Here is a 16,229-nt window from a genome sequence, read left to right on the forward strand (position 1 = left end):
TGTACACAAGTCTGCTGCCTACAGTATCTGAAAAGCTATGGAAACTAGGGGAGGTCTTTGACAACTGGAAGACAGCTAACATATCCCTCCTTGAAAAGGCAAGAATGATCCCATCAGCTTTAACTCAGTTTGTGGAAAGATCATGGAGCCCTCCTCTTGGAATTAATTTCCAAGCACATAAAGAACAAGAAGATATATCAGAAACAGCAAATCTTGTTTGACCAACTAAATTACTTTCTACAATGGAATGGACTAGCTTTGTAGAGGAGGGAAACAGATTTTTTTTAATATATATAAACTCTATGCATGAGATGTATTTTCACTTCAGTAAAGCTTTTAACACCGTGTCCTGCAGCATTATCATTTAGAAGTCAAGCAGATATGTGCTGAAAGGACAAACTGCTGGCCAGACTGAAAATTGGCTGGACCACCAGGCTCGAAGGGCCATGATTAATAGCTTGACATCTGGCTGATAACAAGCAGAGAGCCCTACAGATCAATACTGAAGCCCATATTCTTCAGTATCTCCTATCAGCAACCTAGATGATGACACAGAGCACACCCTCAGCAAATTTGCAGACGACAACATTAGATGGAACGGCTGACACGACAGAGCTTCAGTCCAGAGAGACCCTGATAAACTTGATTATTGTTAAACATTGTGAGATTTCTTGACTGGCACAGAGTGAAGTGCAAAGTTCTGCATACAGAGTGGGATAACGCCATGCCTTAATTTTGGTCAAGTAGCAGCCCTGCTGAAAAGATCCTGGAATAGATGGTGGCTGCCAGGGAGAAGATAAGCCAATAATCCACTCACTGCAAAAACAGCAAATGACATACTAGGCTACGTTAGCAGGATGTATGGTCACCAGATCAAGGGAAGTTGACTATTTGGTAATGGCAAGGCCCTAGAGCTCTATACTTTCTTTTACCTGAAGTGCTAAACTTAAGGCAACTAATAAAAAAGGAGGACAAATGTTTGCTTCCAGCAAGCACCAGAAGAGTCCTACTTAAATAAATATATATACATATATATTGAAGATACACATCTTCAGTAAGATCAGAGAAAAAAGCTTCAAAGTCAAAATAAGAAAGTGTGTTAAACTTAGTCAATGTCCTTTCTCAACCTCACACTAAGCTTGCTTGGTACACTAGCATCCTTTTCCACGTAAAAGTAGAATGCATGATGAAATATATAAAATAGTTGTTTCTGTGCCCATAAACCCTTTTACTCATTTTTCTCTTGACCCTCCAGCTTCCACTACTGGAAAAATTTAAGTTAGAAACTCTGTACTTTTAGTTCATGAAAGCACCACTAGATGGACACCAAAACATTTATTCCTGTAGTGTTGGCTTATGTTTGACACTTGGTTTCAGTGTGGAAAAGAACACTTACCTTGGTTGCAGAGTAAAGAGTCAGCAGTGGAGTTGGATACATCCCAGCAGCTGAGGAGATATTCAGGACTACCCCTTTTGATCTGAAAGGCAGCGAAGATACATTATCGTGAAATAAAGGAAACATCTTTCACATTTCAGAAAATTACTGCAAGCCAAAAGAAAACCTTTAGAATGCAACTGAGATTAAGGTCTGTTTAAAAATCCCAACCAAATCCTAAACTGAAACTTACTAATATGACTAAGCACAATATAAGTATTCAAGCAGCTGGTATAAATCAGGAACAACTCCAAGGTCAATACAGCAAGAGAATCAAGCTCCATACATATACACACACACACACTGGGCTAAACTATGCGAAACCGATTGAGTGAAGCCAGCTTAAGTCCAAAAGGCAACTTCTAAATCTTGGGCTAAGGTGTCAGAAATGGCAACACAAGTTTGTTGTATAGTTTACACTTTGATAATCCCTTTCGTCTTCTAAATGTTACTTTATGATGGATCTTCAAGATAGGAAGTATCCAACTCTACTGCTCAAATACATAAGTGTTTTAATATAGTATGGAAGATATTCAGTGGATGACTACAGAAGATAAGAATTGTTTTACAGCTGTATTACAGTAACAGTGAAGGTATTCCACAATAATATTTCAGTAAGGGTACCAGTCTGAAATGAGCTACCACCTGCTCTGCCAAGCACTTCTAAAGCATGTGCAGGTAGGACAGAAAGTAAGACTCCTGGATTTCCCAACCCACTGACTGATTTTGAGCATGTCTATTCCTGAGACTAGTTTTACATACAAACCCAGTCGTATTATTTAGTGCTAGGTAGAAAGAAGAATTAGTTTTAAAAGCTTCAGGCAAATTAGGGCAAGTATGCTGTTAGAAGGTGCTACCAGACAGTCCAACACGGTGAAAGAAGCATCTCTGCTTCTTCTTACCCTGTAGTAACTTCAAGCCAGTTTACCTGAACATACTAAATGTGCCATGTTTAGTGCAGAATGAGAACATTCATGCAGGTAGGCATCATGCAGCTCAACTCCTGCAGATTCACATATGAGTTTCTCATCATGTTTATTCATCTAGGTATACTCTATCCCGCTGCTGCCACAATGATTTAAGTAATCATCTTAAAAACAAACAGTTGAGTTTAAGTGACCATTAAAAACTAAAACAATGTAGCTCTTTGAAAATCATGACAATAGATTCAAACCAACATGGCTGCTGCCATGATACAAGTGTGAAATAAATCTGTGATTGATTCGCCTCTAGAAATGAGATGGCTAACACGACAGAAAAGAATCATTTCAGCCATTCAGGATTTCAAACACCTTTGCCAAAGTTTGTTGTATTTTTCAGGAGTTATCTGCAAGGCCTGGTTAGTGAAGTAAAGTAGAATTGTGGATCAAAATATGTAGTATGGAGAAAATAAGACCACAAATTAGTAATGAATTTTCACAACAGCAAAAGGTTAACAGTGGATGCCAGAAGTTTTTCATATCAAGACAGGTGGTGCTTGTGATATTTATTCATGAGCTCAAATGGGGATTAGCAGTGAAATGAGTATTCGTGCAGTTTTTAAGAGACTACCAGATTGGAGAATACTATAAGGAACTTTTTAAAGAGCTCAGACTGCTATGTGATCAGACTACAGAATAGCAGATGAAAAATCAGTATTAACAAAACCAACAATGCATACTAAAGAAAATAATGTGACTTAATCACAAACCTTGCAGGACTCTAAATCAACTATCCGCTCCCTGGAAAACCTGAAAAAAGTCCACAAGGAGTTCTCTTTTGTGCAGCAGTCACCAAAACCAACCAAAGAACAGGATGGTGGGAATGGCAGCGACAGATCCACCACCACTGAAATCTTGTATTACAGTCTATGGAACACTTTAATCCCTCCAAACATAGGACAAATATTAAGAACCTGATGATTTAAGAGAGGGAAAAAAAAACCAACCCTGATACATTGATGAGGTGAAAAGATTGATTGAATTTAGCTATTTAAGAGACTATTAAGAGCAGGCATGATAAGAGTATACAGACTAATGAATGACAAAGATCAAGATCTTGATTTATCCTCTTAGAATACAAAAGAAAGATGACATTTATTTAAATGAAAGACTGAAATTTAGATCCGATAAAAAGAAGTGCTCTTCCCATATTCAGACTACGGGAGTACTTGCCACAAAACTTAATTGAGGACAAAAGCTTAGCAGGATTCAAAAAAGGGTAAGCATTTATATGAATAAACATGAGCCTCATGCTTATGAAACAAGCTGAAGCTTTAGAAGAGAGGCTGGCATTCAGGCTGTAAAGCGTAGGTCTTGCAGCACGTAGCTAGACTGCAACTTCCGAGCAGGAGTAGTGACCATCATCTAGGTGCAGTAAATTAACGGTCTGACCAAGTGAAGAAAACCCTCTTGGAAACACAACAAACTAATAGCAGCCCCTTGCAGAAGCTCCATGCATTGGTCTCCTTGAAGCAGTCAATGCCACTGTGGGTTTTGTGGTTTGTGTTTTCTTCTTTATAAAGAAAACAGTCCTGGCCTTAAAAGCTCATAACTTAGAACCTCCAGATAAAAGGAAACTGAGAAGCATGCGTGTAGAGGAAACACTTCCAATTACTCCAGTTACAATCTTGTTTCTTAGACGAACTGCAGAAGAAATGTTTTTAGTGAGGGATCTGAAGAACTACATCAGCATCCGTGCAGCAAAAAGAAATTTTGGCTCCATCCAACTCAACTGTGCAGTTAATGGGGAGGGGAAAAAAAAAAAAAAAAGTTGGTTAAGATGAAGAGAGCCAGGCCCACACCCTCACACCTCCCCATCATTCTACCTTAAGTGGTCCAGCACCGGGGAGGCTATATTTAGCCATCTCCCTGTTGCTGTGGCAACCAGCGCCTGCTCCAGCTGCACGCCAAGTGGAAAGAGCAAGCTTCCTCTGTAATGTAATTATGCACTTGCTACTTCCCTGGCAATAAATACCATAGTTTGATATTTGTCTAGAAACAGTCAACCGATTTTTGTTGTTGTTGTTGGGTTTTTTTGTTTCCAAAGACATTCAAGCCTTGATTTTCAGTTCCATGAGTCTCCCACCTTAGACAGGAGCCTGAAAATTTACAGAGGAACTGCTCATTTAAGTGTAATAGGAAGCTGCGGATTATAAATTGTCATTTTAAGTGTTCAGAGTACAGGAGAGGAGCCACAGCAGAGAAACTAAATGCCGTTACCAGAAGTGGCATTCATTTAATGCTGCTATGTTTATTATCAATAAAAAGTAACAGACACACCAAGATGCAGTTGTGTTTTCTCCTCACGGACCTGGATGCAAAACATGTAAAGTCTGCTCTATTTCTGTATTTGTCTTGTAACATATTGCCATTAAACCAACATTCAAATACATAAAAGCATGCACTACAGCTAGCTGCAAGATGCTCTAGCATGCTCCGCCACATCTATATACTCAACATGCTATCCTCCTTGAACAAGTGAGGAATAACGATGGGATTCCTAGTCTAGTTTTATTCTAAGAGCCTGGAGCCCTTTTTCCTAACCCACGGTCCCATGTGAGAAATTTATGGTTGGCCCAAAGAGCAGCTGAGTATAGCTACCATTCATTCATGCCCTTGGATTCACTGGACAGCCATGTCCTCCTGTGGTTATAGACTCTTTAGTGGTGTTAATGGCCTGTGAGCTATGACTATGCAGGAGCTGGCAGCTGCAGACACTGCTGCTGTGCACTGCAAACCCAACTGACTTCACAAAACCAAACAGAAAATGGAAGCTTTGTCAAATATTTTTCCCTGCAGAAACCAAGGCCTTCATTCAAATGGAGCAGTCATTTAAAGTGGCTCCTCACACACAGTAAAAAGTTCAAGATGTGTACTTTTCTTTTTTTTTTTTTTAAACCACTGTTAACCTTTTATTTCCAAGCCTCTTACTGATCCTTGAGATTCCTGAGGTAATCATGTAGTTAGGAAAAGTGAGAAGAAACATGACATGGTGTGCTCAAGGGTAGTCAGAACCAGAAGTCAGCAGGATCCTGGTTTGCTGCCTTTCATTCAAATCATCTTACCCATGTTAATATGTAACAGAAAAACATACACAGGATATTTTATAAGTAGAGTATACATCATTCTGTCCTGAGAAGCTGAAGAGATCAACTCTGCCAAATGGATAACTACGACATTTCTTCAAAGAAGAAACTGAGGCAAGAAATTGTTAGAGCTTCAAAGTTCCAAAAATTATAACAAAACAACATTAAATCCTTCAAAAGCAGAGTGGCTTTGGTCATGTTGGCATCTTCAGAGGGCAATAGTTTCACAAAAGGCAGGTCCCTTTACCTGTCAATAATAGTACATGGGCAAGGAGTAACTTTTGACTTAGAAGCCCTGAGCAGCTACCACCACTGTACTGTAATCCTCATCCTCTACTCCAGCTGTATTGGGAAATATTACACCTCTGCCCCAGAGCTCTGTCTTGGGTCTTCCTTTCTAATTCACGTTCCTCTACATGAAATACATTCATTCTTATCTCCTGATTGTTTAACTAAAAATCTAAGCTCACCATCACCCCGATGTGCTAGACACTGACTCCCATACTGGCCGCTAGCTCTGACAGTTTGTACCCATGAAGAAACTTGGTTTCAGATGTGAAACATTTGCTCTGCATCTGTGCAACAGTGGAATAACTGAATCCCAATCTGCAATGAAGACCCGCAGACAGTGGGATGATACAAGAAATAACAATTTTTTTTCTTAATCTTCATCAGATTTGGAGGTTTGCCCCACATATATGCTCCTCCTACAGTATTTGTTTGGAGGCAATACTGTGGTAACTGTCACGCATGGTTCTACACAGCTTTCCTCAGTATTGACAGCATAGCTCAGACCTGACCTAGGGCAACCCCCAGCAAGCCAGGGTTAGCACCGCAACAAAGGTGGCGAACGGCCTGGGACAGTCGACATCAGCCAGAAAACAGCCTGGAGGGACTACGTGGAAACCATGCACCTTTTAATTTCACCTAGGAGCTAGCTAGGAAGTCAGTACACGTCTTCCGCGGCGACAGTGGTGTGCATTAACTCTTATTTTAAAGAGCTGGTCTCCAATTCTACTTTTCCAAATGATCACAGCCTTTCCTCAATATACCTCCTACTGTATAATGAAAACATATTCTTTGCATCCATTTTACTTACAATGACTTAGAGAAATAGCCTTAAGAAGGTTATTCCCAGGAACTGTAACCACCCCCTCAGAATAGCAGGTTGTTGAGTTAGTGCTGATGAGTCAGACAGGCTTTTTAATTCTGTTCTAAAAGGAATCACCACAACAGTGGAGAAGGGAGAGGAAAAATAAAAAGGGAATCGAGTGGAAAAGGCTTCCACCGTCTGATGATTCATGCACCATCAGCGTGACTCACCCAGCATTACTCTGCCATTAAAACATGGAGACTAGGCTGATTAGTCACAGTAATGAATTTTTCAAGAAAGGATTCTCCCCTATAAATAATGATGACTTTGTCTGGATAGTGTTAGCGTGACTCACCTTTCCAGCATGCCGGGCAGCACCAATCGTGTCATCTGCAAAAAGAAAACATTCGTGATGGCTGAGAATGCAGACACCAGACAGCCAGAGACCGAGGGAAGCCTCCCTTCCTCCCAGAAGCAGCTGCCACCCCCTCCGCCCCAACCAAGGCTTGGGGAAGCAGAGACCATACTTTGCGTAGGCAGTTTATTTTTATTCTACCTGGATAACTTGGCTCTGTCAAGCAGTGTGTGCACTGAATCTGGTGAACCCATCCAGCTAGTAGCATAAGTACAATAAGAGTAAATAAAAAGATGTCTTTACTGCTCTGCAGCATCCGTGGCCTCGAAAGAACATTAAAACACCAGAGTACTATGGTACACGGATGATCTTTCTCTCCCCACAAAAAAGCATCTGTCTTCCTCAAGACTGACTAAATTTACCACCTATGCCAAGACTCAAGACAATATCCAATGCATTTTAGCTAGGCTTACTGAACTGCTGATTTTAAGTTAAAAATAACTTGTGGAGCAGCAAGAGCACTGGAGAGAACTAGTGAAGGTAAGTTTCCTACAGAAAACATTTAAGACCCCAAAACATTTTTTGCTGATTACACAGATGTTTTCACACTGAAGAACCTACAGCCCCACGAGGAAAGTAGCCTGGCAAACCTCCTCACTGCTCTGGAAGCTCCTGTCTTCGTTATGACTCTGAGCAATCTGGCTGAAAGATTCTCCAGAGCAGTAATCCTTAAAACAAGCTTCCCAGTTACAGACAAAGCAGCTCTGACAAGGGAAACAAATCAAGCATTGATCCAAACTTTGGCAAATTTTTAATTAGTGTGAAATAGTTAGTTTTTCTACTACTAATTACTACCATCCTGAAATACAATTTAAATCCAAAATTTCTGCCTTTAAGAAATAATGTCATCAAAGTTCAGCTTGTGCCAAATACTACCCTGCCCCCAACCAACCATATTAATGTCACTGATGCCAAAGACAGATCAGATACGAAATATAAATTGTTACTACTTTTCACATCTTTAAAAGGTGTTCCAACAAAGTTCTTGAGAACACAGTGAGGAGGGGGTAATAAAATACTAATAGCACCAAAACGTAAGGGTCCTTCCACTGATACCAAATTACCTTGATAGCTTAAAACATTAAATATTTGAGTAGTATGGGAGGAAAAACACACACACACAAAAAGAAATGAACATATACAGGAGCACAAAACACCTGTAAGCACTTTTATTACAAAGAAACAAATCTTATTGTAGCAAGCTATTCATATTACTATCACCACTGCATTAGCCCTTACATATGACTGAATCTGGGTTTGGGTTTTTTTGTTTGTTTTTATTTTTAAATTATAAAACATACCCTTTCAGCAATAAAGGAGAAAAATCACAAAAGAAAACAAAATTTCAGTTCGCTCCAGTTGACACACAAAGAAGATACTAGAGAAGGGCTGTGTTTTTGTATTTTATTGGCATTTCTCACTTAGAATAGATTCTGCTACCAGCCATGCTGCATGACAGCTTCGATAAGGGACTGTACAGGCAGGAGTTGAATGGACCTTACTTTCATGAAGTCTGCTGTTGACATATTTAACTCTCAGCACTGCCCCAGAAGTCAAACTAAGTATTTAGAGTTGGTAAACATCACCAAGCCAAACAGATCTGATGCAACTTCAGAAAAACCTCTAACATTAAGTATACATGAGCTTCTTCAAAACCTAAAGCTTAGAAAAAAAAAAAAAAAAAAAAAAAAGATGTGGAAACAGTTATTTATTTCGATGTTAAAGGATAAAGAATGATTTAGGCTGATTTTAAGACTAGTTCAAGATGGGCAGATCTTTTATGTGGTGCAAGCTTTACAATCTCTCTCCTAGATCCCTTGGCCAAAAGTGGCATACTGTTTCTTGCCTCTCAGAGCAGTGTAATGCTAAATATCATCTCCATAGACTGACATATGGACATGGACTGAAATTGCCCTTCCTTAGGCAACCCATAAATGGTCTGAAAAAAACAGTACCGGACCTCCCATTGTAATGCAGAGAGGACCCCACATTTGAAACTGTCATAAATCCACACAAATGCATTCATGGTCTAAATCCAAATTGCAACCCACCAAGCAGCAAGAACAGCATATCACAAACCTGCTGGTTACTATTGATATCCCAATAAGACCACAGAAAAAACATGCCACAATAATTGTTTGACTTGTATAAATTAGAAAACTATGAAGCCATTGACAGCTGAGATATAATAATAGCTACACAGTTAAGGTAGAAATCAAGAAGTCTCTCACCACCGGCTGTGTTAAATAGTCTGGTTCTAAAGTTCAGCTGTGGTTCTAATACCACAGGTTTTTTTCCCTCCACAGAAAAACACTGATGGCAAAATCGAATTTCATACTCAACATCACTTCCATTTGTTTCCATTAAAATTAATATTTTGAGGGAATTTCAAAAATCTGTGAAATAGGGCAAAACTGTTTTTCCTATCTGGATTTTTACATCTTGTGATGTGTGAAAAGAGATATATGAGTAGTCAGTATCTTTATGTACAGAAAAAATACCGGTTTTTGAAAGAATAAAATAACAGAAGGCAGCTCTCTGAGTCAGTCTCACCTCACCCAGCCAAGTCCACACTCAGACTGTTCCAGCAGTGCAAGAATACTATTGGAAAAATGCTGGCAGGGCATTCTGCAGCCATATTCAGGTCTAGCAAATTTATACATTGTACACACACGTAAAATATTCCCAGCATTAATTCAAATAAAATAATCTAACAGAAACGTGGTTTTGCCACTAACAGCAGTGTCCATATGTGCTTGCATGATCTTTATCCATAATAGTTGAACTGGTTAACACTCCTGTCTTCAGTAGCTATAATCTCAGACTGCCACCATGAAACAGGAAGTTCAACAACAAACATCTAGAATGGAATAAACATCTTCGAGGTAAAGAATCCAAATTTTAGCTAGGTCTTATTTAGAGAGAGCCAGTTCTGTAATGGGGTGTATTCTGTAAGTGCCAAAGCATTGAAAGTCTGAGTCTATAGGAATTAGCATGTAGGATGCCAGAGAACTCTATGGTAGTTTGTTTCTCTGAAGGCAATCTAATACAAGAAGAAGAAAGTGGCAGGAAACATGAGAGATTGGGAACTACCCTAAGAAGAGTGCCTTCAGTTGGTGGTTACTGAACTCACTTAGGCTTCCTTCACATAACCATTTTTCTGAGCAAATACTACTTTCCACAGAAATACCAGTGCTGCAGTTGAAAACATGAATGTTCCCAGGACTCTGAAGGCTCAGGTAATTTCAGACAAGTAGCCAGACACTAGGCTGTGTCAAAACTGCCAGCTTATCCAAAGCAAACTGTTTTTTCTTTCTGAGAGTTTGCACTAGAGCAGAATGAGAACGTGCGTGTGCATCCAAGAAATTTTCTCAGGACAGTCTCCTCGACATCGGAAGTTGTTAATTTTTTATTTTTTATATAGTCTGGCAAAAAGTTATGTTTAGCACACAACCATGAACCAGTAGCTGTTGAGGTTTTTCTGCTTGTTTGTTTTTCAGTGATTTCACATATAAACATAACGATACCATAGAGTTTGGGGTATAGTTCCTTTGGTTTGGAGGGCTGCATTATTTTTAAGTCACCTTCTTTCACACCTAACCCTCCAGCTCCTAAGTTCCAGGAGGCTCACAGCAAATGGCTAACTTAAGGCAGAGATTCATTACAGACCACTTCATTAATCTTTTACAGGCAGCTATCATTTCTTGATGTCCATTTACCTGCAACTTCATTTATTACATGTCTGGCAAGGACTGGTTGTATTGTCCACTCTTCCTCACCAGACCTGTCTTCTACCTTCTAATTTTGGAAAAAGGAACACCACTTTTAGTCTAAAGAAGCTGAGATTCCTACTTGCAGATACAAAAATGCACTGCCATATGGCTAGATTTATGTTCTAAAACAGGTGCTATACTTAAAAGCTCCTATTAGAGGACTAACAATAATAGTTAGAAGTTATAACCATGTGTTTCCAGTGTTTTTTCCTCAGAAGAAAAATCTCCCATTCTTAGTCATCACCGAGTTGTAGTCTCCTCTCACTCTGATCCAAGCAATAGCTCAGGAGCAAAGCTTAGGGAAAGAATAATAATTTATAAAGTTTTGAATACCTTTCAAGTGATATTCGCTCAGACTTCTAAAATACAGTAAGAAAAGCTGAGGTAAATATTCAAAGTCATCCTTCACATCTTATAGGCCACACAATTGTTATACAAAGCCAGAAGTCTAATACCACTGTTGTACATTTAGAGACAAATCATTCTATGGTATGACGTTATGACTGCAAGTCACTCTTTCCACTTCCAAAAGGTATAATGATCTGTAATTAAGACTATGCAAGTACAACAAAGGATGAAGCTAGAGACCTTGGACAAATTTTCTACTTTGTCATGCAGCTAAGAAGCTTCCTTCAGATCTCATTCATGCATCTAGGGTAAAATTATAACAACTCAAGGCAACAGAATTTTTAAAGATCAGCAACTCCCCGTGGTGTACCCACTGATGTACAAAAACATCATTGCTACTGTAAGATAATTTGTAGTGCCTGAGCAGAGAATTCACACAAGTTCACAAATGCACTAGCTGTTTAACAAATAGTTAACTGACACCATGCCTATGCAGCACTCGCCCACAGACCTTACACTGAAAGAACTAAGGAACTGTACTCATGCACTGGTAGTTAAATTGATCATGAAACCTATTCTCAGCATCCACTGTTAAGTTTTTTTTAACATCTCTTTTGAAACAGTAACTTCTTAATGCAGCTCATACCCCAACCTGAACAAGAATTATTTATATTTGTGAAAAGTGGCAAGTAAATCTGATGTCAATTCAACAGAAAATCACAGTAACCCCTGTGGCAAGGTAAATAACCAGAAAGGGGCACTGGACATACGAAGGGGAACTACGAACATAACATACTGCAAGCCCTGTTCATTGTCAGGGACTTTCCTTTGAGCAACAGTTTTAGGAGAGAAAGTTTTCCCTATTTAGAGCCACAAACGTTCAGGGTCCAATTTACAAAGGAAAGCTCTCAAAATAACTATCCCTAGCCCAAGGCTGAACTTCCTCTTTTCAAGATGTGGAATACCTATTTGTCTCAACCCCAAATCTACAAAAAGCCACAGAACTCCAGGATTTCCTAAATTTCCCCAAGTTACTTGTACTTTGAAGAAAAATCCCCAGTGCTTCCCTGACTATTGCTGAAAAGTATTTATCACAGTTACAGTTCCCTTGTTCCAGCTTCCTGCGTATCATGCTCTCAGGTTCAAAGTCAGCAAGGTGGGAAACCGCAGCATTTAATTTCTCCCTCTGGACCATCTGAATGATATTCATGACCACCTTCACAGAACACTCCTCTTCCAAGCATTGGCAACTGTCCCTCTCTGTTATAAACTTATATTATATACTTGGCTAAATCATCACCCTCCCTTTGATGACGACTTTGAATATAAATGTAAAGAAACCTCTTGACTAGACTGGAATACACACACACACACACACATAGAGCGATCTCTCGTCACAAGTGAGTGTTGCCGCTTCCCTCAGAATTATGTTCCACTTACTGTGATCCTCTCCTATACACAGCAAATACAAAAATTGACATGGGGTTCTAGCAGGGCACAAGCAACTATCATCTGATTTCTGGTAAGGTACCTTTACAGATGTGGTATTAGGCTACACTAGCCCATCTGAACACTCATGGGAGAGAGAGGGAGGTAATTTCCTACTGTCTTTCAGGATTATTGCTCCCCAGGCTTTTCTTCTTTCTGCACACAGGTCTGCAAAAGAATATTTCCCCTCCTTCTCAAATACACTAGCTTCTTCTCCCCCTTTCAATTTTATATCAATTGTGGGTTTTTGTTGTCGGGTTGGGGTTTTTTTCCCCTAAACTCACAGTTTCAGACATTGTAGGTAGAGTTGTTCCCTTGTCCTGTCTGGGATTCAAAACCTGGTATAATTTACCTCTCGCTCCTCTTCCATTAAGAGGGCAGCTGACACTAGATCTCTCAGTTCAACAAAAAGTATTTATGCATTTTGAAGTCTTAAGCAAATTATAAGCTTCTCAAATATGGTGATGATAAAAATCCTCGATCTTGTAGGCCTATTATCCCTTTGTACTTGACACTCAGTATAAAACATTAGTACAGTGATCAAGGCGAAGATTAGCACAGACACCAAGGCATCTACATATATGTAATTTACTCTCCCCCATCCTCTGTTAATGCCAATTTCCAACCGAAGCCTGGCCTGCAAGCCTAAAATTTACATTCTCCCACAACATAATAGCTTGCAAACCAATTCAGCTCCTTGCTTAATCAACCGCTAAGCCAGCACTCCCTCAACTATTTAGTCCTACTCATTTTTCAAGAGAACACAAGTTTATGCCTCACTCCCAATGCAATTAGCATATTGCGATGCTGCAAACAGAAATAACATACTTGCTGTTCCTTACATACAAAGTACCTCTTGCGGCTTTCAAAGGAGAAAGAAGGGCTCCCTGAAGTATGTGAAACTGGTCTCTGTGCTCATTACCTACCCATTTTTTCCACTGGACAGCAAGTCTAGCATCCTTGGCTTTCAGGACATTAATCCAAGAGCCAAATCAAGTTTAATTGTTTTTCCAGGTGAAATCAAAGGCTGTAGCATACAATGGCGAATTGACACAAGAAAATGCAGTTGATACAGAGGAACTATAGATGAAAACTGTACAGAGCAACCATAATTTTGGCTCTTCAACACTTGATGGTTAGTGAAAAAGCCCAAGGCTTTTGACCTGATATTTTATTCAGTGCCAGAATACATTTGGTTTGTGTCTCAAAATGCGGTATCAAAAAATTATAATACAAACCTATGTTGCCTGAATTGCCACCAACAAACACTAAAGAAAAGTACCACATTTTAAATCCCTCCAGAAGCCTGAGAGGAGGTTATGACAGGAACCATGAAACTTCGCATACTACCCCACCTTCTTCCTCATTTACCTGTCAACTCAATCCTTGTATAAGGGTGTATTAAGTCTCAAGCTTTCCTGAGAAAATACCACAAACAAAAATACTTTGTTCTATTTATGTGTTGTGGTTTAACCCCACCAGCAACTAAGCACCATGCAGCCACTCTATCACTCCCCCCGGCTCAGCTGGACAGGGGAGCGAAAACATAACAAAAGGCTTGTGGGTCGAGATAAGGACAAGGAGAGATCACTCAACCAATTACCATCACAGGCAAACCAGACTTGACTTGGGGAAAATTAACTTAATTTATTGCCAATCAAATCAGAGTTGGGTGATGAGAAATAAAAACTAAATCTTAAAACACCTTCCCCCCCACCCCTCCCTTCTTTCCAGGCTTAACTTTACTCCCAATTTTTTCTACCTCCTCCCCCCAGTAGCGCAGGGGGACAGTGAATGGGGGTTACGGTCAGTTCATCACACATTGTCTCTGCTGCTTCATCCTCTTCAGAGGCAGGACTCATCACACTCTTCCCCTGCTCCAGCGTGGGTCCCTTCCACGGGCTGCAGTCCTTCAGGCACAGACTGCTCCAGCGTGGGTCCCCCGTGGGGTCACAAGTCCTGCCAGAAAACCTGTTCCAGCGTGGGCTCCTCTCTCCATGGGTCTACAGGTCCTGCCTGGAGCCTGCTCCAGCGTGGGCTTCCCACAGGGTCACAGCCTCCTTCAGACATCCCCCTGCTCCGGTGTGGGGTCCTCTGTTCCCAGGCTGCAGGTAGAAATCTGCTCCACCGTGGACCTCCCTGGGCTGCAGGGGGACAGCCTGCCTCACCGTGGTCTTCCCCACGGGCTGCAGGGGAATCTCTGCTCCGGCACCTGGAGCATCTCCTCCCCTCCTTCTGCACTGACCTGGGGGTCTGCAGGGCTGTTTCTCTTACATGTTCTCATGTCTGTCTCCAGCTGCCGTTTCTGTGCCTGCTGCAACTTTCTTCCCTTCTTAAATATGTTCTCCCAGAGGCGCTGCCGCCATCATGGATGGGTTCAGCCTTGGCCAGTGGTGGGTCCGTCTTGCAGCCGGCTGGCATTGGCTCTGTTGGACTTGGGGGAACCTTCTAGCAGCTTCTCACAGAAGCCACCCCTGTAGCCCCCCTGCTACCAAAACTTTGCCATGCAAACCCAATGCATTATGGCATCACCAAGACCCAAAGCACTTCTTGTTTTGTATATCGTATGAAGAACAGAGTAATTCCTGCACTGCACATCACCATAAAAATGCAACATTTCTCGGAGAGCTTAAAAAGAATCTACTGTAGTTGGGGGGGCAGGCAGGGCAGTGTTCAGTCACATTTTTTAACCAGTATTTTACAAGATGTGAGATTTCCAACGTGTTTTACATAGTTTTACGTAGTTTGTCTTCAGCGGTATACAGGGTGCTTTGAAGACAGATCACAGTAATCACAACACTTCATGCCAGACTGACTGAGCCCCAAAATTGCACCGCTGTGGGGTTCATGGGTGACCTAACCCAACAGTGCTCTTCGGACATGATGGGGGCAGGCAGCATGGAACGGGATTTGGGGAAGACACATGTTTAAAAGCTCTGACGGGAAACAAGTTCTCAAACGTTATGTAGAATTTCATAGTATTAGATCCTTTACAGTCGGAAAAAGTATTAAAGAGCAGGACCAACTAGGCTGGTTATTTATCCTGTGAGGTGAAGATGGGGTCTTATCTCTCAGTGCACCCCTTCTTACAGGCTGCATAACCCCATGGAAATCCAATGAGCTGCCCAACAAAGAAAAAGATGGGTCAAAACGTAAGGGATGAATGTTACCCTTCAAAAATGCCTACACTTGTGGCAACAAAACAGACGTTAACTTTCTGCAGAATCAAACTGTGCCGAACACCTTGACTTTACCACTTCAAGCCTAAGGAGCATTTCAGCCAGAACTGAAGTGGAGGTATCTGACGTGCGCCAGAAGAGTTAGGCTGTCCAACAGAGGTGTTGCTGATGGCACATGGTGGAGGTTACTGAGAAGACAGGGGGTATCATTACCTTTTAAGCACTGAGGAAGTTTGGTCCAAAAGGCAAGGAAGCAGATGGCAATGCTCCAGAGTACGACAGTAGGTTGTTTATGTGACAACTCTGAGGAGGATCTGGAGATACTGTGAGCAGACCCTGAATGGGTACTAGCAAAACCTGCTCTGCCTCTCCTGTACCCTCACCTTTTCAGCAGACCTTCATCTCCTTGCTTAATAACTCGGTGCTCTCTTC

The 16,229-nt window shown here is 40.9% G+C and overlaps 1 protein-coding gene across 1 annotated transcript in view; it reads right to left on the bottom strand.

The window, feature by feature from the left end:
- HSD17B12 (hydroxysteroid (17-beta) dehydrogenase 12) overlaps positions 1 to 16,229 on the bottom strand; it is a 97,265-nt gene that overhangs the window by 19,690 nt on the left and 61,346 nt on the right. The window contains exons 7-8 of the mRNA XM_010580220.1: positions 6,950 to 6,984; positions 1,397 to 1,478 (exon numbers count right to left, since the gene is read on the bottom strand). Of these exons, the coding sequence (XP_010578522.1) occupies positions 1,397 to 1,478; positions 6,950 to 6,984 (117 nt within the window). The remainder of the gene's footprint in view (positions 1 to 1,396; positions 1,479 to 6,949; positions 6,985 to 16,229) is intronic.

This window comes from Haliaeetus leucocephalus, unplaced genomic scaffold, assembly GCF_000737465.1.
Source record: "Haliaeetus leucocephalus isolate CR32 unplaced genomic scaffold, Haliaeetus_leucocephalus-4.0 Scaffold696, whole genome shotgun sequence".
In the NCBI taxonomy this organism is placed as follows: Eukaryota; Metazoa; Chordata; class Aves; order Accipitriformes; family Accipitridae; genus Haliaeetus; species Haliaeetus leucocephalus.